Genomic DNA, 27,196 nt, shown 5'->3' on the forward strand with positions numbered 1-27,196 from the left:
AAACTCTTAATATGTACAATCTAAATTGACTATCTTTTTAAGAACATGATGCTAATGGATCTAATAAATTTATAAAAAATGGTTCATACTTATTTTTATATTACTAGAAACCTACTTACACATAAACCACTATAATATTGTAATTAGCCTCAAATTAAAATAAATAATTTTAAAAAACAGATATTAAAAAAAAATTAAGGCATCTACTCTTGATTGCACTGAAAAACGAAGCATTTTGCCTAAAAAAACCACTACTGCCAAGTCATTGGGGAAGATTTTATAGGTTAATACTTCCCTGGTGGCTCAGACGGTAAAGCGTCTGCCTGCAATGTGGGAGACCTAGGTTCAATCCCTGGGTTGGGAAGATCCCCTGGAGAAGGAAATGGCAACCCACTCCAATACTTTTGCCTGGAGAATCCCATGGATGGAGGAGCCTGGTGGGCTACAGTCCACAGGGTCGCAAAGAGTCGGACACGACTGAGCGACTTCACTTTCACTTTCTAGGTTAATGAGTTACTGTTTTAGGCACTTGCCCGAATTATGGGTGAGTGAACTTATTTCAGGCCTAGCCCTAACTTTGTTTTGGTGACGGTAAGCAATTAAACATAGAATAATCACAAAAATTAATCTCCTATTAGATCACAAATAAAATCAAATAATAAAAATTAGAAATAGAACACTTCAATCTGGTCACAATGCAAACTAGAAATAAATAATGGACAAATTTCACATATCACACAGGCAAAGATCAAACACTTATATACACTAATTCAATAAAATTTTAGCAGAAATAGGCACTCTCTCACACATTTGGTACAGCCTAGACTGGGGGTAATTTGGCAACACCCCTAAAATTATAAACGCTTAGACCAGGGTTCCTGGTTTGCACACTGTAATCACCTGGTGGGTGTCAAAGCTACTGTTGCCTGTGTCCAGTTTTAGAGCCGGTGATTTAATTGGCCTGGAATAAGGCCTGGGGTTTAGACTTTTTAAAACATCCCCAGATGATACTATGTACCCTGTAGTGAAAAAATTACATTTTCAGTATTTGTCTTATGTATGTATGTTCACAAATATGATAAATAACCTACTTCATCAATTGCAGCTTTGTTTTATAATACCAATACATTAGAAAAACATAAATGTTCACCAAAAGATGACAAAATATGGAATATGCATAAAATGTAATATTATGTATCTGTTTTTTTAAAAAAGCACAGATGGTATGAGAATTATATGTCAACAAAGCTGTTACACTCATTTTTGGAAGAAGTGAAGAACGGTGCAGTCAGCATCCACCATCTACGTGAAAGGCACACACACCGGTCCAAAAGCGGCTGTCTCCTGGGGTGAAAATGTGCTTTTCTGTGTAAACTCTTTCAAATACTAAAATTTGAAATGCATTCTGTATTACCTCTTAAAATACATTTTAAAAGTTAAAATGAAACATAAAATCAGTCTGGTCATATTATTCTCCACACAAACAGAATCTTCATCAGCTAACAATCCAAGGGGCATAAAGGGAAATTCTGGAATGATGGAAATACTCTATCTTGATCATGATGATAATTACACAATTGAGTATGTTTCTCAAAACTCAGAGACCTGCATACCTAAAATGCACATATTTTACTGTATAGAGACTTATACTTCAATAAAACCTGACGTTAAAAAAATTTTTAAAGCTTATGTGACAACCAGACCTCTTGACCAATGCTAGTAGGAATGTAAATTGGTACAACCAGTAAGGAAAACTGCTTGGTAATATCTACTGGATCAGGGCAAGCACAAGTTCTGTGAGCCAGTACTTCCACTCTAGAATGAATACTCAATGGAGACACATACACAGATCCACCAAGGAGAACATAAAGTAATACTCATGGTCATGCTACTCACAATGGCCAAAAAAAAAAAAAAATAGGAACAGTGTAGACATTGTTACAAGTAAAACTGGATTAGCAAACTGTAGTGTATTTGTGCAATGCACAGCCAGGCAGGAAGTTTCCCTTTAAAGAGTGGCATTGCCAAGACCAAGAACTGATGGCAAAGAGCATGAGCAAAAAGCAAAATACCAACGGCCCTTAACCATATAAAGAAATATTCAACTTCACTCATGAAAAGCAAAATGCAAATAAAAATTACAAGGGAATAATCTATCTCATCACATTGGCACATTCCAAAATTTAACAACGAATTCTGATGGCAGGGTTGTAGGGAACCAGGCATCCTCAAACATATCCTTTGAAGATGTAAAATGGTAAAATCTCCACATAGGGCAGGGGATTCCCCAGAGGCTCAGCTGGTAAAGAATCCGCCTGCCAATGCAGGAGATGCAAGAGAAACGAGTTCGATCTCTGGGTCAGGAAGATCCACTGGAGGAGGAAATGACAACCCACTCCAGTATTCTTGCCTGGAAAATCCCACAGACAGAGGAGGCTGGTGGGCTACAGTCCACGGGGTAGCAAAGAGTTGGATATGACTAACTGTACATGCCCAGGACACATATAGGGCAATGTGTCCAAATCTTAAGAAAAAAAAAATTTAAGTGCATTTATTTTTTGATACACAAATACCATAGCTACAGATTTATCCTGTAAGATGTACATGCATACTAAAAAATGATGCATGGATAAGATTATTCACTGTTCATTATTATTCTATCAATCCTTTGATAGAGCAAACAATGTGGAACAACCCATCTCTCTCTATTAGACATCAACGAGATGAAGCATGCTACATCCATACAATGGAAGGTTTTATAACTGTGAAACTCAATGTGGAAGCCCTCTATGTATCCATAAAGAAACAAAATTGGGGGGAAAAGTCATACAGTAGAAAAACATACCTAATACGCTATTTGTGTGTGAAAGGGAGAAATGAGAAAATACACAGAGCTATTAATTTGCCTTCGGACATAAAATGAGTAAAAGTAGTCAACCACACACAATATAATAGGAAGATGAGGAAAGGACGTGGTGGACAGAGGAAGGAACTGCTCTTCTCAGCATGTTGTATCTTTTCCCCAAATAGAAATTTATTATCCATTTCAAAATGTTGGACTGACAAATCATTTTTTGGGAAAAAAAGAAAAAAGAAAGAAAATCTAGTTAGGGAAATAAAAACTTTCTTTCCCCCACCCCCGCTTCAAGGTGTATGAATGGATTTTTGCAAGATGCACACAGGTTGGTAGGACCCACAGGATCTAGGACCTCCATTTAGAAAGATGAGGGGAGAGGGAGAGAGCAGGTGCGTGGTAATAGCCCTGTAATGCTTTGCTCTTGACCTCTGGAGCCTCAGTCAAAACCAACATGGGACAGCTCTTATTTTTATATCCTGTTTCAAGAGAAAAGGCAAACAGAAGAGAATAGCGAATATAGAAAGAGACTCTACAAAAGGCAAAAGTGATTATTAAACGAGGTTTGGGGTGATAAATAATTTCAGTTTACAAAATTTTTAGGATATTTTTGTAGAACAACATTCAAAATGAATCTTGCCCTGTCAAACTGTTACACAGCTGTGTTTATTACAGCTGTAACATAATTTAATTTTAAAATCATTGTTCTCATTTTAAAACTTACTTGCTTAGGCTGAAATCTTTGCACATATATGCATTTTTCTCTAGAATAGATACTTAGAAGTAGAACTGAAGGCTGAAAGCTATGCACTTTTCACAGTTTAATTATAGTGAATAAATATTAAGAGGTTCCAGATTACCAGTAGATAAGTAAAAGCAAAATAAAACAAAATCCCATTTCCATCCGTAAGTTGGCAAAGATCGCCGAAGTATGAATAAATACTGATAAAGATCTTCAAATAATTTTGATATATGAAAATGCAAATTTCAGTAAAACACATACCCAATGATACTATCTATGATTGTTTAAAATATGACCACTACAAAGAGAAGCTATTTCAGTATATTCACATTGAATTTAAATAGCCCCTCAAAAGTTCAAGAAGGACACCCACCAAAATAATAATAAGTATTATTATTTTGGCAAAGATTTGTGTATCAGTGGTGGGGAATAAGGAAGCCCAGGGTACCACTTGGTTATATTATTGGAATTTAATATAAAGATAAGATACTCAGATATTAATTATGCAAGGAAAACAAACAAAAAAGTTTATAAAAATTAATCCACTGAATTCTGCTTGTAAATCTTTTTTCAAAAGAACAAACTGACTTCTAAACCTAGGGTCTAATCATTTTGAAATAAAAAGATTTTAGGTCATCAATTATCTGTTTCTACTTCACTATACTTTTTCCCCTCAATATGAAGAAGTCCAATGTATTTAATAAAGAATTGGCAAGAAGAGGAAGTAGTCTCGAAAACATGTCTCATGAAAGAGCACGAGTCAACTTAAAAAAAAAGAAATACAATCCATTCAATCTAATGAAGGGATAAAATTAGTACATAATGAGTCCAGGAAAGAAACAACTACCTGAATTTGGCTTTAATTTCTAACACAGATTCACTCTTCAGACTTAAATTTCTTCTGTAGGAAGAGAAAATGGTGCCTTCTAAATCAGAAATTTTGGAAGACTCACTGGACAGAGTTTTGAAAGGCTACAGAAACACAGGATCAAGAACTGCCAAGGACATAAAAGGGTTACTTAAGTGTTCTCCAAGTTCTTTTGCAATGTGACAGCCAGACTACATGGTCACATTTACATGTCACTCTCTGGAAATGAACATGGCCACCCACAGGACATGGGCCTGAGTTCTGCAATAGCGCCAGCACTGTGGCTGACCTGTGACTGGGTCAAGGTACATGCCAGGCATGGCACACCCCCTGCAAAGGTTGTCTTAGTTCAGACTGCCACTCAATACAGATACTCTACAAAGAGCCTTTCTTGTCCAGCATTAATGGTCGTTCATCACTATGTACAGATGTGAGAGTTGGACCATAAAGAAGCCTGAGCACCAGAGAACTGATGCTTTTGAACTGTGGTGTTGGAGAAGACTCTTGAGAGTCCCTTGGACAACAATGAGATCAAACAAGTCAATCCTAAAGGAAATTAACCCTGAATATTCATTGAAAGGATAGATGCTCAAAATCCAACACTCTGGCCACCTGATGAGAAGAGCTGACTCATCGGAAAAGACCCTGATGCTGGGAAAGAATGAGGGCAGGAGAAGGGGGCAACAGAGGATGAAATGGTTGGATGGCACCACTGACTCAATGGACATGAGTTTGAGCAAATTTGGGGAGATGGTAAAGAAAAGGGAAGCCTGGTGTGCTATACAGTCCATGGGGTCACAAAGAGTCAGACAAGACTGAGTGACTGAACAAAAACACCACCACCACTATGCAGGACGGGTAAACAGCAGACTGGCTGAAATCTAGGTGGCTGCAACTGTGTGGTTTAGTTCTTTAAGAAAGACTGAAGGACAGCTCTTCAGGTGCACTGTACCTACAGGTACAGGATCCAAACCCACAGGGTCAGACATCACCCACACAACCCACACAATCAAGATCGCTGTTCCTCTTTGAAAGCGACAACTGTTCTCCTGCCCTTCTGCAGACCTGGGTGCTCTTTGACCAGTCCTTGCTTGCAAGACTGAAGCAGTTGCCGCCGCTCTAGCAACTAATTTGGTGTCATCAGAGGTGGTGTCTTCCATAAAGGCAAAAAGCTTTCAACTACTCAATGAAAGTATGTCAACTTAAAATAGTTGAAAAGTTACAGTCAATAAATATGACAGGGACTTAATAAATAACCGTTCAGTACAATGAGTTAACAACTCACTTTTTAAAAAGTACATGTGCTCGTATTTTCTCTTCAAAGAATTTATAATCTTAGAGCATTATGGATTCCACAATATGCAAACTCCAGCAAAGAATAAAAATATGAGAACAGAATCCAAAACACCATAGATCACAGATATTACAAGCCATAAAACATGAAAATTTATCACTTTGGTAACCAAACTTGATTCTTGTATAATCTCATCATCTTTAACATTTTTCAGAACACATAAAATTCACTTTATAGATGAGAAACAAAAAATGAAAGTCTGCAGTGACAGTACCTGGTAAAAGTCAGGTTGTGCTCAGTCATGGCAACTAGCAGCTTCAGAGCATATGCTGGTACAGGGTCCGGCTGCGTGAGGATGTGTTCATATCTGAAAGGACAACATGATTAAAAAGCACTCAGTGCTTTTCTCGTTGTAGGTTTCCTCTGATCAACAGAAACAATATTCCAAGAGTTTCTAACATGTTTCCCAAAAAAGCAGATACTGAAATAAGTGTATGAGCTACACCTGCACTTGCCAGTGGTGGTCAGTGATGCCACTCACCTACCACTCAGAGCATGGGCGCTGCTGCGGGTGCTGCTGCTGCTAAGTCGCTTCAGTCGTGTCCGACTCCGTGCGACCCCACAGACGGCAGCCCACCAGGCTCCCCCGTCCCTGGGATTCCCCAGGCAAGAACACTGGAGTGGGCTGCCATTTCCTTCTCCAATGCGTGAAACTGAAAAGTGAAAGTGAAGTCGCTCAGTCGTGTCCGACTCTTAGTGACCCCACGGACTGTGGCCTACCAGGCTCCTCCGTCCATGGGATTTTCCAGGCAAGAGTACTGGAGTGGGGTGCCATCACCTTCTCCGACATGGGTGCTGGAAAGATTCAATGAGACAATTCAGCTAAAATGATCAGTACAGTCTACCCACATAAGAAGAGACTCAGAAATTTTAGCATTTGTGTTGGGTGTCACAAAACTACCTCACATTCAGAGATTCTAGAGGACTCATGAGAACCATGTATGGTTGTACTCATAGTACAGACTTAGTACAACAAAGGCACAGAGCTGAATCATAAGGGAGACAGACACGGGTGGAGCTGGAAGATTCCCTGTGCAAGCTTCCTCAACCTCTCTCCCTTCCACAAGGGGTCACACAGCATGCTCTTTCTCCCAGCCATCAAACTGCAGCATGTATGTGTGATGTTACCACCCAAGGAAGTCCATTACAGACTCATGGGACCTCGATAATACTCAATATTCAAGGTATTATTGCGTGGGGCTGGTCACACAGGCAACCTCAGTTTAGTCGCTTAGTCATGTCCGACTCTTTGTAATCCCATAGACTGTAGCACATCAGGCTTCCCTGTCCATCACCGACTCCTGGAGCTTAGTCAAATTTATGTCCATCGAGTCGGTGATACCTTTCAACCATCACAACCTTGGTTGTCCCCTTCTCCTCCTGCCTTCAATCTCTCCCAGCAGCAGGGTCTTTTCCAGTAAATCAGTTCTTCGCATCCAGTGGCCAAAGTATTGGAGATCCAGCATCAGTCCTTCCGATGAATATTCAGGACTGATTTTCTTTAGGGATGACTGGTTTGATCTCCTTGCAGTCCAAGGCATGCTCAAGAGTTTTCTCCAACACCACAGTTCAAAAGAATCAATTCTTCGGTGCTCAGCTTTCTTTACGGTCCAAAACCCACATCCATACACGACTACTGGAAAAACCATAGCTTTGACTAGACGGACCTTTGTTGGCAAAGTAATATTTCTGCTTTTTAATATGCTGTCTACATTGGTCATTGCTTTTCTTCCGAGGAACAACTGTCTTTTAGTTTCATGGCTGCAGTCACCATCTGCAGTGATTTTGGAGCCCAAGAAAATAAAGTCTCTCACTGTTTCCCTTGTTTCAAGTGATGGTCTTGATCACTGCCTCCTGTACAGTGTCACGAACCTCCATCCATAGTTCTTCAGGCACTCTATCTATCAGATCTAATCCCTTGAATCTGTCTGTCATTCCACTGTATAATCATAAGGCATTTTATTTAGGTCATACCTGAATAGCCTAGTGGTTTTCCCTATGTTTTTCAATTTAAGTCTGAATTTGGCAATAAGGAGTTCATGATCTGAGCCACAGTCAGCTCCCAGTCTTGTTTTTGCTGACTATATAGAGCTTCTCCATCTTTGGCTGCAAAGAATATAATCAATCTGATTTCAGTATTGACCATCTGGTGATGTCCATGTGTAGAGTCTTCTCTTGTGTTGCTGAAAGAGGGTATTTGCTATGACCAGTGCATTCTCTTGGCAAAACTCTGACAGCCTTTGCCCTGCCTCATTTTGTACTCCAAGGCCAAATTTCCTGTTACTCCAGGTATCTGTTGACTTCCTCCTTTTTGCATTCCAGTCCCCCATGATGAAAAGGACATCTTTTTTGGATGTTAGTTCTAGAAGGTCTTGCAGGTCATCATAAAACCGTTCAACTTCAGCTTCTTCAGCATTAGTGGTTGGGACATCGACTTGGATTACATAGGTAATGTAACATGTATCAAAGTCCTAGACTTTCCAAATGGAAGCAGGCATCTGGCATAAACCATGTCATCTGCACAGACAGTTTAGACACAGTGGACTACATACCCTCATTAGCTAAACATTGACGGGCGGCTCTCTGGGAGCCTGGCTCCAGGATGGCAGCCAAGGGCCACCCTTGCAAGTAGACCTTTCTCAGAAGAGCAGTCTCAGGCCTGCCATGTCAACTGTTTTCTGCACTGCATGCTTATTTATACCCTAGAGCCTGAAGTGCAAAGTATGACCACAGATCATAAAACTCAAAATGCCATCATCAGAAGTTTTCACAACAAAGCCAGGCTGTGCTCTCATGTTATTTGCTATTAATAGAAAAAGAGTTGGACTAAACACTGTGTCTGGCCTACTTAGGTTGAGCTATGCAGTAAACAGCCCCATACAGATGCTCAATTAATAAGCACTGAACGAATGAATGAACAAACAGACAGACTAACCCATCAACTTTACAACTTAACTCTCTGAAACAACTAACAAGGAAGCAAAACGTCTCCAAAAATCCAAAATGTGTATTTAAAATTCCATGATGTGGAGCGAAAGCTTTATCATCTAGAGAACAGGGCCCCAGGCTCTTACTCAGAGCCTATTTACTCTCATTTTGGAAATCATTGCATAATAAGCTTAATTATGCAGCCTCTGAGCCCACAATGATTTTAAAAAAAAGAGCCAAGTAAAGGGAGGAAAGGGACTATTACAGAAAGGCAACCCAAGAATTAAAAGAAGCGTAGCTTGAAAGCATAGGAAACACGAAAGAAAGCAAACCCAAAAACTCCTAGCAGAGAGCAGTTCAGGGAGCATTTAACACAGGGGAAGCAGGCGCTCAGTCCCCAGTGGAACCTGAGAGCCCATTATGCACCATAGTGTTCAACATGGGGGCAGTGAATCAAGGAAATGTTAAATTGGGTAGACTGCTCTGTTTAAGGAGTCAGAAACTACCATGTTTTAGTAATTTTTCTTATGAAATATTTTTAAATTGTAGCAATTAGAGATTTGCCCATGTATGATGAAGACAGAAGACAAAACACCAATTGTTCATGATAAAATTATAAATAAAACAGTAATAAAGAGAATGTTAAAAAAATACAGCAAAAACACACATAAGTAACTTTAAGAATGAAAAAATCAAATTGATGAGAGTAAGACATTCTATCATATGAAAAAAAAAAACAAAAATCAAGGAACATTTTTGGAGGTGAAAAAAATGTATTTGTGAAGCTTACAATTCAGAATTTTTTCAAAACAGGAACAACACAGCATTATCCCTTTCTCTAATAGTTTTATGAAATAAAAAGCTCTTATCCTAAATTGGTGACACCCAAGCCTACCTTTAGGTTCAGTGATTTGCTAGGTGGGCTCACAGAACTCAGAAAAGTTGTTGTATTCCTAAGTATGGTTTCTTACAGAAAAAGGATAATGGGTTAAAATCAGCAAAGATGAAAGACATAGGGTAGAGCCCAGGGGGACCAGGCAAAAGCTTCTCGTTGTCCTCTCCTAGTGCAGCTGTGTGGACAGGGCTCGGTCCTCCCAGCAGCAATGTGTGGTAGCATATGTAAAGAACTCCCAGCCAGGAAAGAACAGGATGCAGGGTTTTATTAGGGGTCAGTTCCTTAGGCATAGAGTACCTTAGTGACTGACCTCTGTCTCCAGCCCCTTTGGGAGTCAGAGTCAAAATGCCCCACTGTAATTCACACTGTTATCCAGAAATATGTGGCATGGCTCAAGGCCCCAGGGATACAGAGACTCTCTTATCTGGCAAGAATATTCCAAAGCCTCAGAACTACTCTTCCACAAGGCAGTCAAGTGCCAGTTTCTTCATCGTGTGCAGGATCTGAACCATGCCCCACCTGCTAAGCAAAGCCTTCATAGTACATATACTTAACAGGGAAATAGAGGCACTGCTGAGTTTAGAGAGCGGCAGTAGAGTCAGAGGTAAGAGAACAATGAGCTCTTCCACTGGTTACTAGTATTTGGAAATCGTCGGCCAGAGACTTTCAACTGACGAGGGGGTAACAAACTTCTTATGAGTCACTCACCTACTCTGGACAGCCTCCCCACCCCCACTCCCAGACTTACTGGAATCACTGAGGAAAGGACTACAAACTTATGAATTTTAAAAAGCTTCCCATGTGATGTAACTCATGTGCTTGTACAGAACGTACAGGAGGATAAATAGACAAATAGTTAGAAATATAATAGAGAAAACAATCTCAAGAGGACTGAAAAATATGAAATATTTTTAAATGGACTGAACATGTAGAGCCTACATTTAAAAACAAAACACCGATGAAACTTTCAGTGTCTGAAATACAATACAAATGTGTTGAGGCTGTCTGAGGTTATCTAACCTTGAAACAGAAGAGAAGGACGAAGCTTGCACCAGCCTATGCGTGACAATTTTCCCCAAGAACGTTGCTGTTTTTCTCCCCTTGTAAAAGAAGGGCAAAACAAATAAGGGATCTGTGCAGAATAGAAATATTGATATGCTGAATATATTTTAGTTTAATCAAAGATAGGTCTGTAATAGCCAGCAAAAATTAGCCCCCAAAATGCTGAGATATATTAAGCTTGTCTTCTCAAGAGAGATAAAGCCACCGAGCTGATAGTAAATGGATTTTGCACTCCTTTGAATGACACTTGTCAGAAAAAAACAAAAACAAACAAACAAAAGAAACAATGATAATCCAGACTCCTGAAATGGCTATAAAGGAGAGTGACCAGTGAGGAGTGGCCCATCTGGATGGCCGGGGGCTGGAAGGAGCACTCTGAGTGCCATGAGCCAGAGACTGAGATTGTTACCAGCATAAAAGCATGCTGTCCATATAGGAACCCAAGACCAGGCCCACTCTTTTACTTCTAGGATCCTCCCCAGATAAGGAGTCTTTGCTAGGTCCGAAACAGTTAGAAATCAAGGGAGGAAAGCCATTCATACTAAATTCTCTGAGAGGAGAGAAAGCTTTTAAAATCACATTTGGGGATTTAAGGGACAGACGCTTCCCTACCTTGTGAAGTGTCTGCAGAAACCAGTGTCCAATGAGACAGTCTGGCAGAACATTTAAACAGACTAGCTAAATAACTATGGATTATTGTGAGAAGTTGTTCTGGGAGTGTGACCAAAGAACTGGCCAAATGGAAAGAAGGGCCTATTTGACTGAGGCAAAGGGGAGGCACAATGTCATAACGAAGTCCACTATGCTGGAATTAAACCCTGAACTCACATTTCACGTGTCAGTGGAGAATTTGGGAGAAAAGAGTGATTCCAGAAAATCCAAAGGACTTTAAGGGATACAATAAGGAAGAGCCTGCTAAACGAAAAGCTGAAGCACTTTACAAAGCCACTAGTACTCTTAAGTTCTAGTAGGGTGGAATCAAGAATAGACACAAATTAAAAGGAAAGAAAGGTGATGCAACACTGGACAAGAAAGAGTCATCACAGAAAGGAAGACAGAACAGTCAGGCCACATCTTATGAAAATATATCATCAATAAATTAAAAATTCAAGTAAAAATTTTTTTAACTTTGTTGAAGTACTAAAATGAGTTAACATTCACATATTCATGAGTGAGAAGGCCTCCACAGCATGACAACAAATGAGAAATGAACCCCAAAATCTCACAGCTTTCAAGTTTTAAAGTAGTAAGTATTTCCCAATGACAAAATCACCATAAACAAATTAGGGAAAATTTATTTACAGAATTTTTGTATATTTTATATATTCTTAATATATGAAGAGCTATTTGCAAACCAATAACAATCCCACAGTGGTGGAGGGGAGGAAAAAATCCACCTAAGAAGAATATAAATGGCCAGCAAACATGGGGGGATGGTCAACATCATGAGTATCAGAAGGAATGCAAGCTGAAGCTCGTAAGAGTACAGAAAAATAGGCAATTTCATAAAGGGAAACTGGTCATATACACCGTTTGCTATCTTTGGAAAAAACTGCCCAAACATGATGAATGTATGTAATTTTTAACACAGTGCTTCCACCTCTGGAGATTCAACAAAAAGAAATCAGCATGCCCCCAAAGATATAGCCCTGAAAATGGCCTAGCAGGTAAATATAATAGTGAAACACTGCTATCCCACTTTGAAGGCCAGGAAGGGCGGCGGTGAGGAGATACCCCTCGTCCAAGGTAAGGAGTAGCGGCTAAGCTTTGCTGGAGCAGCCGTGAAGAGATACCCCACGCCCAAGGTAAGAGAAACCCAAGTAAAATGGTAGGTGTTGCAAGGGGGCATCAGAGGGCAGACACACCAAAACCATAATCACAGAAAACTAGTCAACCTAATCACACTAGGACCACAGCCTTGTCTAACTCAATGAAACTAAGCCATGCCCGTGGGGCAACCCAAGACGGGTGGGTCATGGTGGACAGATTTGACAGAATGTGGTCCGCTGGAGAAGGGAATGGCAAACCACTTCAGTATTCTTGCCTTGAGAACCCCATGAACAGTATGAAAAGGCAAAATGATAGGATACTGAAAGAGGAACTCCCCAGGTCAGTAGGTGCCCAATATGCTACTGGAGATCAGTGGAGAAATAACTCCAGAAAGAATGAAGGGATGGAGCCAAAGCAAAAACAATACCCAGCTGTGGATGTGACTGGTGACAGAAGCAAGGTCTGATGCTGTAAAGAGCAATATTGCATAGGAACCTGGAATGTCAGGTCCATGAATCAAGGCAAATTGGAAGTGGTCAAACAAGACATGGCAAGAGTGAATGTCGACATTCTAGGAATCAGCGAACTGAAATGGACTGGAATTGGTGAATTTAACTCAGATGACCATTATGTCTACTATTGCGGGCAGGAATCCCTTAGAAGAAATGGAGTGGCCATCATGGTCAACAAAAGAGTCCGAAATGCAGTACTTGGATGCAATCTCAAAAACAACAGAATGATCTCTGTTTGTTTCCAAGGCAAACCATTCAATATCACAGTAATCCAAGTCTATGCCCCAACCAGTAGTGCTGAAGAAGCTGAAGTTGAATGGTTCTATGAAGACCTACAAGACCTTTTAGAACTAACACCCCCAAAAGATGTCCTTTTCATTATAGGGGACTGGAATGCAAAAGTAGGAAGTCAAGAAACACCTGGAGTAATAGGCAAATTTGGCCTTGGAGTACAGAATGAAGCAGGGCAAAGACTAATAGAGTTTTGCCAAGAAAATGCACTGGTCATAACAAACACCCTCTTCCAACAATACAAAAGAAGACTCTACACATGGACATCACCAGATGGTCAACACCGAAATCAGATTGATTATATTCTTTGCAGCCAAAGATGGAGAAGCTCTATACAGTCAGCAAAAACAAGACCAGGAGCTGACTGTGGCTTAGATCATGAACTCCTTATTACCAAATTCAGACTTAAATTGAAGAAAGTAGGGAAAACCACTAGATCATTCAGGTATGACCTAAATCAAATCCCTTATGATTATATAGTAGAAGTGAGAAATAGATTTAAGGGCCTAGATCTGATATATAGAGTGCCTGATGAACTATGGACGGAGGTTCGTGACACTGTACAGGAGACAGGGATCAAGACCATCCCCATGGAAAAGAAATGCAAAAAACCAAAATGGCTGTCTGGGGAGGCCTTACAAATAGCTGAGAAAAAAAGAGAAGCGAAAAGCAAAGGAGAAAAGGAAAGATATAAGCATCTGAATGCAGAATTCCAAAGAATAGCAAGAAGAGATAAGAAAGCCTTCTTCAGCGATCAATGTAAAGAAACAGAGGAAAACAACAGAATGGGAAAGACTAGAGATCTCTTCAAGAAAATTAGAGATACCAAGGGAACATTTCGTGCAAAGATGGGCTCAATAAAGGACAGAAAATGGTATGGACCTAACAGAAGCACAAGATATTAAGAAGAGATGGCAAGAATACACAGAAGAACTGTACAAAAAAGATCTTCATGACCCAGATAATCACGATGGTGTGCTCACTCACCTAGAGCCAGACATCCTGGAATGTGAAGTCAAGTGGGCCTTAGAAAGCATCACTATGAACAAAGCTAGTGGAGGTGATGGAATTCCAGTTGAGCTATTTCAAATCCTGAAAGATGCTGCTGTGAAAGTGCTGCACTCAATATGCCAGCAAATTTGGAAAACTCAGCAGTGGCCACAGGACTGGAAAAGGTCAGTTTTCATTCCAATCCCAAAGAAAGGCAATGCCAAAGAATGCTCAAACTACTGCACAATTGCACTCATCTCATATGCTAGTAAAGTAATACTCAAAATTCTCCAAGCCAGGCTTCAGCAATATGTGAACGGTGAACTTCCTGATGTTCAAGTTGGTTTTAGAAAAGGCAGAGGAACCAGGGATCAAATTGCCAACATCCACTGGATCATGGAAAAAGCAAGGGAGTTCCAGAAAAACATTTATTTCTTCTTTATTGACTATGCCAAAGCCTTTGACTGTGTGGATCACAATAAACTGTGGAAAATTCTGAAAGAGATGGGAATACCAGACCACCTGACCTGCCTCTTGAGAAATTTGTATGCAGGTCAGGAAGCAACAGTTAGAACTGGACATGGAACAACAGACTGGTTCCAAATAGAAAAAGGGGTATGTCAAGGCTATATATTGTCACCCTGTTTATTTAACTTATATGCAGAGTACATCATGAAAAACCCTGGACTGGAAGAAACACAAGCTGGAATCAAGACTGCTGGGAGAAATATCAATAACCTCAGATATGCAGATGACACCACCCTTATGGCAGAAAGTGGAGAGGAACTAAAAAGCCTCTTGATCAAAGGAAAGTGGAGATTGAAAAAGTTGGCTTAAAGCTCAACATTCAGAAAACGAAGATCATGGCATCCGGTCCCATTACTTCATGGGAAATAGATGGGGAAACAGTGGAAGCAGTGTCAGACTTTATTTTTCTGGGCTCCAAAATCACTACAGATGGTGACTGTAGCCATGAAATTAAAAGACGCTTACTCCTTGGAAGGAAAGTTATGACCAACCTAGATAGCAGATTCAAAAGCAGAGACATTATTTTGCCAACAAAGGTTCGTCTAGTCAAGGCTATGGTTTTTCCAGTGGTCGTGTATGGATGTGAGAGTTGGACTGTGAAGAAGGCTGAGCATCGAAGAATTGATGCTTTTGAACTGTGGTGTTGGGGAAGACTCTTGAGAGTCCCTTGGACTGCAAGGAGATCCAACCAGTCCGTTCTAAAGGAGATCAGCCCTGGGATTTCTTTGAAGGAATGATGCTGAAGCTGAAACTCCAGTATTTTGGCCACCTCATGCGAAGAGTTGACTCATTGGAAAAGACTCTGATGCTGGGAGGGATTGGGGGCAGGAGGAGAAGGGGACGACAGAGGATGAAATGGCTGGATGGCATCACTGACTCGATGGATGTGAGTCTGAGTGAACTCCAGGAGTTGGTGATGGACAGGGAGGCCTAGTTTGCTGCGATTCATGGGGTCGCAAAGAGTCGGACACGACTGAACGACTGAACTGAACTAACTGGGGAACTCCTAGATACTTACTAACCAGAAACTGTTCAATGATTTTAAAACATTTATAAACGTGGGTGTAGACATTCAATAAATTAGTGTTAAATAAATATGAGACACCGGAGAAGGCAATGGCACCCCACTCCAGAACTCTTGCCTGGAAAATCCTATGGATGGAGGAACCTGGTAGGCTGCAGTCCATGAGGTCGCTAAGAGTCCACACGACTGAGCGACTTCACTTTCACTTTTTACAAGGAAATGGCAACCCACTCCAGTGTTCTTGCCTGGAGAATCCCAGGGACTGGGGAGCCTGGTGGGAGGCCGTCTATGGGGCTGCACAGAGTCGGACACGACTGAAGCGACTTAGCAAAAGTATGAGACACAGAGACAGTGTACTAAGCTGTGTCCGACTCTTGCGACCCCATGGACTGTAGCCTGCCAGGCTCCTCTGTCTGTGGGATTCTCCAGGGAAGAATACTGGAGTGGGTTGCCATTTCCTTCTCCTTAGATATTCATAGTCTCATGTCTGGAGGAAGAGACAGGCTGCAAGGAGGAAATTTCAGAAAGTACTAAGTAAATCACATTAGGAATGAAGAAACCATTAGTAGAGGAGGCAGATGTTAACATAAAATTGGAAGCAAGAGGCAAAACACTGAGAATCTTGAATGGCTGGGTAAGAACTGTTAATATTATTTTCTGCATTCTGAATATTGCAAGGTCTCTGAGCAAGGGAAAGCTATGAGGAAGGCAGTATGTTAAAATGCATTTGTAACAATGCAGCGTGAATTTCAGGCTTAAACAGCTTAAAGGAAAGAGATGTGTAGGATTAGATAAAGAGAGGACTGTCAAACATCAAAACATGGAGGTGAAATCTACCCTGAGAGAAGGCTGAGAACTTACTCTGGATTGTTATGAGAAAGGGGTAGATAACCAACTCTTCTTGGCATTTTCTGTACAGGCTCTTCCAAACTTTGTACTAGGTGGTATCCTGAGTCAACTCCAAAATTTTATGAACTGAGTCAAAAACTTTTATGAACTGAAGTTTATACCCTAAGACTTTCCAGTCTTGTGTTTTCACGTGACCTGAGTTCTATGCAATACTCTCTTGTCTTGTATGAATGCATAGATACTCAAGTATATCAGCAGTAACCTGGACACATAAGTGGATGGAGAAATAAACAAATGGTGGGAATATATATATATATACACACACACATATATATTATATATATATTACATTTTTTAATTGAGAGAAAGGTAAGACTTCAAAATAAGTATTAAATATAATTTCAGATAGTAAGCCCTAATGTCTGGCTTCTTGGATAAAATCAACAACAAATTTTAATTATAAAGGCCCAAAAGGCTCCAAAAAAAAAAAAAACACACAAAAATGACTTCAATAAAGTAATTCTCAAGGTTTACAAAATACTATGCAAAAAAACTGGAGCACTAGAATTATTCTGATTCAGAGGAATGAAAGAGTATTTATCCTTACTTCTCAAATTATCCCAATTTAGATTCTCATAGGTGGTTCCCCCAAGGGAGGGGGAAAAAAAAAATCACTGTACCTATGTACCTAAATGCACTGACTTAGGTAAACACTTAGAAACATAAAAGGATTTAAGTAGAAGGAAAAAAGTGGAACTTTCATTTGGTACAAAAATATTTAAATATTCTCTGCAAAAAAAAAAAGTTTATCTAAGGAAAGGCTGAAAATGAAATACTCCTACATAGTCTGATTCCCATCAAAGTTGGTCAAGTTCATGCCTATTTTAACACAGAATACATAGTTAAGGAAGATAAAGATGCAATACAGAGAAACATCTGGATGTCTTTTGAGCCACTAACATAGAAATTTGGTAGTAAAACTCAAGACTTTGCTGGATGTTATTTCAGAGACAAGCTCTACAGTGTGTTGCCACAACAAAACCCATTTATAATTTCATATTTCTAAAAGGAAATACAATTCTAAGTTGTCGAGGATACAGTCCTTTCTGAAATTCTGAAAAACAAAGTCTTAATAATTTATGAAGTCATTATAGTCCTGATGATTGTACAGGTCACAAGAGAATTAGAAAACAGAAGGAAAGGAAAAAAAAAGACAGTACTCACTTTACCCAGGAGAGAAATGCTGAATGCTCTACTGTCATAAAAACACTGTAAACACGTTTACATCAGCATGATCTCTTTTCAACACAAAACACTCAAAGCCAAAAGAAAATATGAAAATAGAACAAAAACATGTTGGCAAAGTGGTTCCAATCTACCAAAGGCAAATTTCATAGCACAGTTTCCCCCATGGCTTTCTACCGGGCATAAAGCCTTCCTTGATATGCTACCTAAATAAAATAAGCTCTCCCTCCATTCCCCACGTCAACTGAGGTGAAAAAAGCATAAACTAAAACTTGAGACACCTTTTATTTGGCAGACTTGCTGGGGACTTAAACCTGAGAGGCAACCTCTCAGATAGCTCTGAGGGACTGCACAAAGAGGAAAGAGAGGAGCCAGGATATATAGGCACTTTTATAACAAAAAATAGGTAGATAGTTGGAACAAAGGATTACTGTTAATTAAAGAAAAATAAGACATCTCAAGTTAATCAATCTAGCACTTTTCTCTGTATGGGAAGATGCAAGAGTCTGGGATTGCTGAAATCATTCCTTTGATACACACCTTAGCTATCAAGGACCTATTCTTTCCTCCATCCTGAATCCCCCCAGGGTACACAGTCTGGGGAGGCTGCAGCAGCGGACAGCTTGATGGCCACACCACCCCTTGTGGATATGGCAGGTGTCATTCTCTATCTACTTACACCATTCTGGTTTTTCTTCACAGCGCTCACAATGAACTGAAATCACCTTACGTGTTCATTTGTTTAGTCTCACCCACTAGACTGTAAGAGCACCAAGAGGCAGGGATTCAGTCTTTCTCACCATAGTATCCTGAGTGGCTGACACAGAAGTCACTTGACATCATTTATTGAATGAATAAAGAAAGAAAGGAGAGAGAGAAGCGAAGGAAGGGTTTTAAACCTCCTATGAATGATCACACAAGGGAGTTCAAATTACATTATTTATGTTTGTATGAATATTAGAATTTCCTCTTCCCTAAGAAGAGTAATGATGTGTTCCCTGAACGGATGATGTAGTCCCATTTACAGCTAAATACTGAAAGAGCAATGCCTTCCCCTTATGTAACAAGCGACAGAAAAAAATTTTCAGTCAGAAGACTACTTTTCAGTGTTAAGATTTCACTGATAATAACTTTGATATAAAACTTCTGAGCAGTAATGATTTTAATTAATGAGGTCAGTCTGGGCTTAAGCTCCATTAAATATTGCCTCTTTTTCTTCTGCAGCAACCTTCAAAATTAAATCTTGTCTCTGCTGAAAAAAATCATGCCAATTTTCTGAGTACATGTGGTTTATCTTTCTTCTCAGAAAAAAAAAAAAACTTTTTCTCATTAATCATACAGATAACAGTTGGCATTCCAACTGTCTTGAAGAAAGGGCAAAAATGGAGAGAAGAGGTGGGGAGGGAGGAGGAAGTAAGGGTACACACACCAAGTCAATGGCAGGACGGAGATCTGAATACAAATATATTCTAATCACAAGATCCAGACTGCCAATGACTGACATTACCAAGCTCAATAAGTAGACAGTTTTCTCCAGCTGGTGGCCAAGGAGGAAGTCAGGGAAATGGCAAGCATGAAGGGGATTTGACAAACTGCTGCTGATTCGAAGATGGAGGGGCCATGTGAAAGGAGTTCTGGGCAACTAAAATACCAGGAGGTGGCACAGAAATAGGTGCTTTGGTCCTGCAACTGTGTACAGCTGTATAGATAATGGCCCCCAGAAGACATGTTCAAGTCCTGACCCCTAGCCCTGGGAATGTGACCTTATTTGGGTCTTTGCAGATATAGTTGAGTATTTCCAGGTAAGATGGGCCTGAATGGAGGGTAGGCCCTAAATATAATGACTGATGTCCTTACAAGAGAGGCAGAGGAAACTGCGAAGCTGGGAGGCGAGGAGGCCACATGAATGCAGACAGAACTGGAGGGATACTGCCATAAACCCACGATGCCTATACTCAATTCTCCCTTAGAGTCTCCCTCAAAGAAAGAACCCTGCTGACACTTTGATGGCAGACCTCTGGCCTCCTAAATCATGAAAGAAAACAGTTCTGTTGTTTTAAGCCGGTCTCTGTATGGTAATTTGTTACAGCAGCCCTGAAAAACTAATACAAACCACGAGAAACAATTCTGCCAGTAGCCTGAATGAGCCCAGAAGCAGAATTTTCCTGGAGTCTTCAGACAAGGACTAAGCCCAGTATCGTATTGTGCATGTGAGTTACTCAGCTGTGTCCGACTCTTTGTGACCCCATGGACTATAGCCCGCCAGGTTCCTCTGTCCATGAAATTTACCAGGCAAGAACACTGGAGTAGGTTGCCATTTCCTTCTCCAGGGGATCTTCCCAACCCTGGGATCGAACCTGAGTTTCCTGCATTGGCAGGCAGATTATTTACTTGTCTGAGCCAGCAGGGAAGTCCTGAATTCTAGTGGTTGGGATCTTCCCAACCCAGGAATTGAACCCAGGTCTCCTGCATTGCAGGCACATTATTTACCGACTGAGCTACGAGGGAAGCCATTAACGTGTTATGTATCAATAGAAAAGCTAATAGAATGTTTAGAGTTTAATTTTCTTGTATTGTTAGTTAATACTTCTATACAAAATTAAAGTTGTGATGGAAACATCCCTTTCTTGCTCCTGACATGGAAATGTCCATAACAGAATACTATTTAGACTGTGATCAAAGGAATCTAGTGTTCTGGGCCATGTTAACAGGTAAGCCGTAGGAAGTACTGTCGTGTGGCATATAATGTCGAGAAATCCTAAGCTTAAAAAAGTTAAATGGGTAAAAATCAAAAGCACACAGAATATTTCAGGAAGAACACATGTTCTAAAGCACGTTTATAAACATGTACAGACCCACAGTTTAAGAAAGGTGGCTTCCATATTTCTTTAATGTATACTTAAGTGAGGGGCTTCCCAGCACAGTGGTAAACAACCTACCTGCCAATGCGGGAGACACAGGAGACTCAGTTCAATCCCTGGTCTGCTTACTGCCCACTGCTCTGCCTCTTCCAGGCCTGTGCTTACCCCATTCCAGCCTAGGGTATCCATTCCTCTTCTATCTAATCATTCTCAGGTTTCAAAGTCTGACTCAAATACCAACTCTGTATAAGTCGTATTATATAATCTTCCATATACGAAAGGCACTAAACAAACATGTGAAACCGAAGTTCATCCCTTTAGAAAGCAGAGCATGGACAGTAACTAGAGCTGACGGTATTTTGATATTTACAGCTCATATAGTAAGTCATTTACCCATGGTATCTATGATAGCTGGGGCGATGGCTAACTTTATGTGCCAACTTGACGGGGCCACAGGCCATGAAGGGTTCATTACTGATGTCTCACCATTATTCTCAGCACATCAGTGAGAGTATTTCCAGGTAAGATTCACTCAATAGACTAACACAGATTACCCTCCCTAACGTGGGTGGGCCTCGTCTCATCAATTGAAGGCTGAAAGAGAACAAAAAGACTGAATCAGAAGGAACTCCCCCTGCCCCGCTTCCCTGAGCTGGGACATGGCATCTTCTACTGCTTCTGAACTGAAATGGAGACACTGACTCTTCCTGAGTCTCCAGCCTGTCAGCTCTCAGACTGGCACACTCTCAGCTCTCCTGGTTCTCAGGCCTTCACACTCAAACTGGAACTATACCATTGGTTCACCTGGGTCCTCGTTTACAGACTGCCAATCTTAGGACTTCTTGGCCTCCATAATCACGTGAGCCAATTCCTTATAACAAATCTCTCTTCTGCTCTCACACTCTCTCGCTCTCTTTCTCTCTCTATATATATATATACACACATACACACACACATACTCACATACATCTTATTCCTTCCATTTCTCTGAGAATCATAACTAATATTTATTTTAATATGGCATTTATTCTTACAACTGAGTTTTCATTCAAATCACACCACAGTTCTGAGAACCACCTGGAACACAGGTATTACATGGTACTTAACAAGATTAAATTACTGTGCTCCCTGAAAATTTTACAACAGCTCTTAGAAGAGACATCCACTCTTCCCCTAGGATCATCACCCAGGGGCCACTTAACTGAGCAGAAAGAGCCTCCCTGAGAACAAAGCCGCACAGATGCAGGCAGAGTAGAGACGGTGAGGAGGACACATCCACACAGTACTGTGGACATAATTCAAACCCCCGAATTCAGCTGTATTTGACACCAGCACAAGTCTGACTTCTTAGTTATGTAAGAAAATAATTACTTAGCAAGTTAGTCTGAGTTAAGTATTACTGTTTGCAAATAAAACTGTCCTAACTAATACAACACTTTCAGGTTAAAAGACTGAAAAGATTGTCACAGTGGCTGTATCTAAAGTAGTGTTTACATTCAAAGATAATTAAAACTTTAACAAAATTAAAAGGATCAACATTAATATGTCTATTTGCACACTGAAGCAGGTGCTATATAGCTCCTATAAATTCTAGAAACTTCATTATTCTTAAGCCATTATAGGTACATACCATTATGGGCATTTCTAAACTTATAATTACCAAGAGCTATCTTCAGAAACCAAATTGCTTGTCTAGGTTTCTAGTTTTCCATTATATAAGTTAAATGAATGCATCACTTATATTTCATTTTTTAAAATTTGTACAGATTACTTATTGAGCCCTTACTATATATGACAAGTGGGCACAATTATTACTAACTATTTAATGGCCACTCCTATGAGATATATACTATTATTGTACCACTGGAGAGGGAAATGGCAACCCACTCCAGTATTCTTGCCTGGAGAATTCCCTGAACAGAGGAGCCTGGTGGGCTACAGTCCATGTGGTCACAAAGAGTCAGACACAACTGAGTGACTAACACCACTGTACCAGCACAATCTTCATTTTAGAGTTTAGTATGAGAGAGTGTGATAATGTTCCTAATAAAAAGAGTAGTGGAGCTCCATGTTTGTCTAGAGCGTATTATGTCCCACATACTGCACTAGGTGCTCTAAGAGAAGCATCCCATGTAATCCCCATTTTTGAATCTTCTGAATTAGATACTATTATCCTCCTTTTATGGAGAAGGTAATGGCACCCCACTCCAGTACTCTTGCCTGGAAAATCCCATGGATGGAGGAGCCTGGTAGGCTGCAGTCCATGGGGTCACTAAGATTCGGACAGGACTCAGCAACTTCACTTTCACTTTCATGCATTGGAGAAGGAAATAGCAACCCACTCCAGTGTTCTTGCCTGGAGAATCCCAGGGATGGGGGAGCCTGGTGGGCTGCCTTCTATGAGTTCACGCAGAGTCGGACACTACTGAAGCGACTTAGCAGCCGCAGCAGCAGCATCCTCCTTTTATAGATGAGGAAACTGAGGCTTAGAGAATGAAATGCAGAGCCAGACCTACGCTTCACATCAGAATCAGTCCACAAGCTTTGAAAACCTTCTACATTACATCCCAGTAAATCCCATACTATTATCCAAAGTATGTTTCAAATTGCTGAACAAAGACCTGAGCTCATCTACGTTACATTTGTTCTTGAATTGCCATGTGATTTACATGTGTGTTTTCCTCTTTAATTCCTCACCTCCGGAAAAGGTACAGATGCACATGAAAGGAAATACATATTATTCATTACAGCTCAGATGAATAAAATAGGAGCACTGAGTTATAGAATCAATACTTTCTACACTAAAAACTGTTCCAAAAGTGGGCAGACTTTAGAAACGAAATTAGATAAACGTGCATAGGTGTTAACAAACTAACGTTAAGCCAAGAAGTTTTACTGGGAGAAATACTTGGGGGACATCTCAGGTCCTGGAAAATGCTTCAGTACAATTTCAGTACAAGTTGTCAGGTAACAGATATCCAAAGTATATCTTTTGAAACCCTTGGGACTGCCGTGGTGGTCCAGTGGTTAAGGATCTGCTTGCCCCTGCAGTAGACACAGGTTCAATCCCTAATCTGGGAATATCCCAAATGCCTTGGGGCAACAAAGCCTATGTGCCACAATACCGACCCCACGTGCCCTACAGCCTGCAAGCGGCAACTACAGAGAGCCCATGCACAGCCACAAAGACCCAAAGCAACCAAAAACGAATAAATACATAACGTTTTTTTAAAAACACGTATTTTGCACAAAACTACACTTAAGCATTTTGTTGTCAGAAAGATACATATGGTTATATGTAAGTAGTTAGGAAATGTAGGACGGCAGTGAAAATATTGATCGGTTCCATGAGACAAATCTGAATCTTTGGACTTCCCTGGCAGTCCAGTGGTTAAGACTCCACGCTTCCAACACAGGGGGTCATGGATTTGATCCCTGCTCAGGGAACCAGTGTTCTTGCCTGGAGAATCCCAGGGACGGGGGAGCCTGGTGGGCTGCCATCTATGGGGTGGCACAGAGTTGGACACGACTGAAGTGACTTAGCAGCAGCAGCAGCAGCAGTGAACTAAGATCCCATGTGCCACACAGTGCATGGCAAGCAATCCGTCATTTTTTTAAAAAAAGATTTGAATCTTATATTCATCCACATTAAGTACAAACCATATATGCACATATGCATACATAACAAATGCAACCAAAAATATATTCATTGACAGTTTATCACTGAAAAAGCACAAATGACAAGGTTTAATTTTTTTTTCATATAGATTATCATTTTCTTACATGGGGGTTTCAAAAGTGTTCTTACTGTATGTTACCAAGGCTCTCCCTGAACCTAACTGCAGAAGCATGGGGAGCAGAAAGAACCAAGGGGCTGGCCTTATACATCAAGCCGTCAGGGGTCAAGCTCCCATGAGTCAAGACAGGCTCTCTCAGCTGGGAGTAGGGTTGCCACACACTGGCTACACATTTCGTAAAATATATCTTCCTGAGTCAACAAGCAGTGGTTGGGCTCTTCAGAATATAATTAGATCTCGTTTCTATATCGTGGGAAAAAATTTTTTTTTTAATGAGAAAGATCTTGAGATGTTTAACAAATGTCAGGGAGCAGTTGGTGCAGTGGCCATCCTTGCAAACTTGCTGGCCTGACTCAGACTGCAGCCTAGGCCCTGAGGAAGCAAGGCCAGGCATGCACATCAATGCCTGACACACCTTCCAACATTTGTTTAATTTTGGGGAAAAAAAAATATTTAATAGTGATATATGGCATGCACTTATTTAATTTCAATTTCTTTTGTTTGATAAAATTTACAGAGTTGCTTGAATTATAACATGCCATTTTAGAGCTTAACATATTTGCACTGGGTACTCTCAGCAGTCATCCCATTGTGTGTCTGCTACATAAGCAATGGAGTAAAAGAAAAAAATACACCCCTTCTGTTAATTAGTACTCATTAACTGTTCTGGTACTATTCCCCACCTCAGCTCCCCCAAATATATTATTTTTAATTAAACAATTTCCACTCTAAGAGTTTGGGGAGGAGTGAAGGAAGATGTCCTTCCTTCTCTATTATTTCTGAGTAGGTCCAGGAAAAGTCCCAGTTTCAAGTTCAGAAGTCTCATCATGCTGACCTTGAATAAAAAACCTTATCCTTCTGGCCACAAACACCTTTGAATCTGCAAAAGTTCAGTCATGTGCCTTATGAAAAACAGATAAAGCTCTGAATAGATGTTTCTGAAGATGGACTGAGATTCTCCTCGGTCCCAAGCAGTGTAGTAGTTACTGCCTCTCTTTCTAGACCTCCTACAGTGAGTGCGTGAGCACACACATGAAAATACAAGGACCCTCCCTGAGACCCCAAGCCCACTACTGGACCTGATTTGATGGTGGCATCCTGGGCACCCCACCCTTCCCTGCCTGAGTGCAGCATATGGGACTTACTGGGGAAGTAAGACATCTCTAATTAGAGCCAGAAGATTGTTGTCAGAGTCGACATTCACCACCTCCTTGCCGTCGTCAGGCTCCTGGTTCACAAGCAGAGATGTGGTTTCTGAGAGTAGCCGCAAGCTAAAGAGTCTCCACTCCACTGGAAAGACAGAGAGATGCCAAGAACGTGACCACGTGGAGTCGGAAGGAAAATAGAACGTGTACCTGCTGGTGCTTGTTGACGAGGTCACACTTACCATTCTGGCTTTGAACCAATGACACCAAGGGGGGCAGGATATAATCAACCACCTAAAAGACAAGACGTAAAAGACTCCGTTCAAATCCCAACAAACAAAAAACGAATACTGTCCGTGTGCCCAATGCACAGCGGGGTCAAACAACACTCAAAGGTCGGAGTTTGGAGCAGAGAATGGTTTAGTGCGGGGCCCTGCAAGGGGATGAGTGGTTCATGCCCAAAAAACCCCAAACTCCCTGAAAGCTTTCAGCTCAAGCCTTTCATCGAAAAGGTGAGGGAGGGGCGTAGTTAGTTGTTGCAGACTTCTAGGTGTCAGATCCTGTGTTCTTGTAGCTGGTCACAATGTTCCCATAAACCTTCACCAAACAAATGTTATTCTCTGTTCTGATAAGACGGGACAAGGTCACCAGGCTCACCTTTCACCCTCCAAGGCCCAGGCCTGGCTAAGAGGAAGGGGCCCCATTCAGGTCAGTCCCCCTGCCCTGAAGGCTGGCACAGCCCCCAGCCTGGTCCTCCCACCAGTGCCCTGCCCAGCTGAGGAGGCGGATCTCAGCTGGCAGCATCCTCAGGGCCAGGTCTCGACTCCGCCCAGCTGTCATCACTGAGGGAGCCAGGCGCCCAGCACGCCGTGGCCCTCGGGCTGCCCTAACAGGGGCAGTTTTGTGGACCAACATCCAGGATGACCGCCGCCACCTTTAGGTCATGAAGGTGGGGGTAGGGGAGAGGCCTGCTGCCAGGAGCCGGCGTGAGGAGCTCTGCCTGTGGCAAAGGTCATGAGGAAGGAGGCTCGACACACGCAAAGGCGGGATCAAGCCTCAGGAGTCCCCCTGGAAATTCTCGAGCATCTACCCCCAAAACCAGAGTCTGCCTACTTTACTGCTTTGTGCTCTCACCTACACCTCTGACTTTACGGGGGGCTGTCCCCCACCACCTCTCTCTGAAAAAGAGTTAACTTACAGCTCCAGTTAATAAAGATCCTGGGAGTGACAAGAGTGTTTCAACCTACAAACTCCTCTGAAGGTTCTTCCGGCCACATGTGATTGTTCAGAGCCTCCCAACCGTGAGAGGCATGAGATGTTCTAAACTGTCTAAATACAGATTCCTTTGAGCAGTTAAAAGATTGATTAGAAATTGTATTGGTGAAGGGTTTTTCACTTGTTGGGTCAATGATTGCTGCTAAGTTTCCATATCCCTTACCTACTGTGTCCCTGGGAGTGTATTGATTAATATAATTGGTGTA

At 41.1% G+C, this 27,196-nt stretch overlaps 1 protein-coding gene across 11 annotated transcripts in view; it reads right to left on the reverse strand.

The window, feature by feature from the left end:
* The window catches only part of ULK4 (unc-51 like kinase 4), a 508,471-nt gene that overhangs the window by 313,957 nt on the left and 167,318 nt on the right, over window positions 1–27,196 (reverse strand). For all 11 annotated transcript variants that reach the window (XM_061396049.1, XM_061396042.1, XM_061396048.1 and 8 more), the window contains 3 exons: window positions 25,958–26,009; window positions 25,716–25,860; window positions 6,033–6,125 (listed from right to left, as the gene is read on the reverse strand). In XM_061396049.1, coding sequence (XP_061252033.1) covers window positions 6,033–6,125; window positions 25,716–25,860; window positions 25,958–26,009 — 290 coding nt within the window. The remainder of the gene's footprint in view (window positions 1–6,032; window positions 6,126–25,715; window positions 25,861–25,957; window positions 26,010–27,196) is intronic.

This window comes from Bos javanicus, chromosome 22 (assembly GCF_032452875.1).
Source record: "Bos javanicus breed banteng chromosome 22, ARS-OSU_banteng_1.0, whole genome shotgun sequence".
Lineage (NCBI taxonomy): Eukaryota > Metazoa > Chordata > Mammalia > Artiodactyla > Bovidae > Bos > Bos javanicus.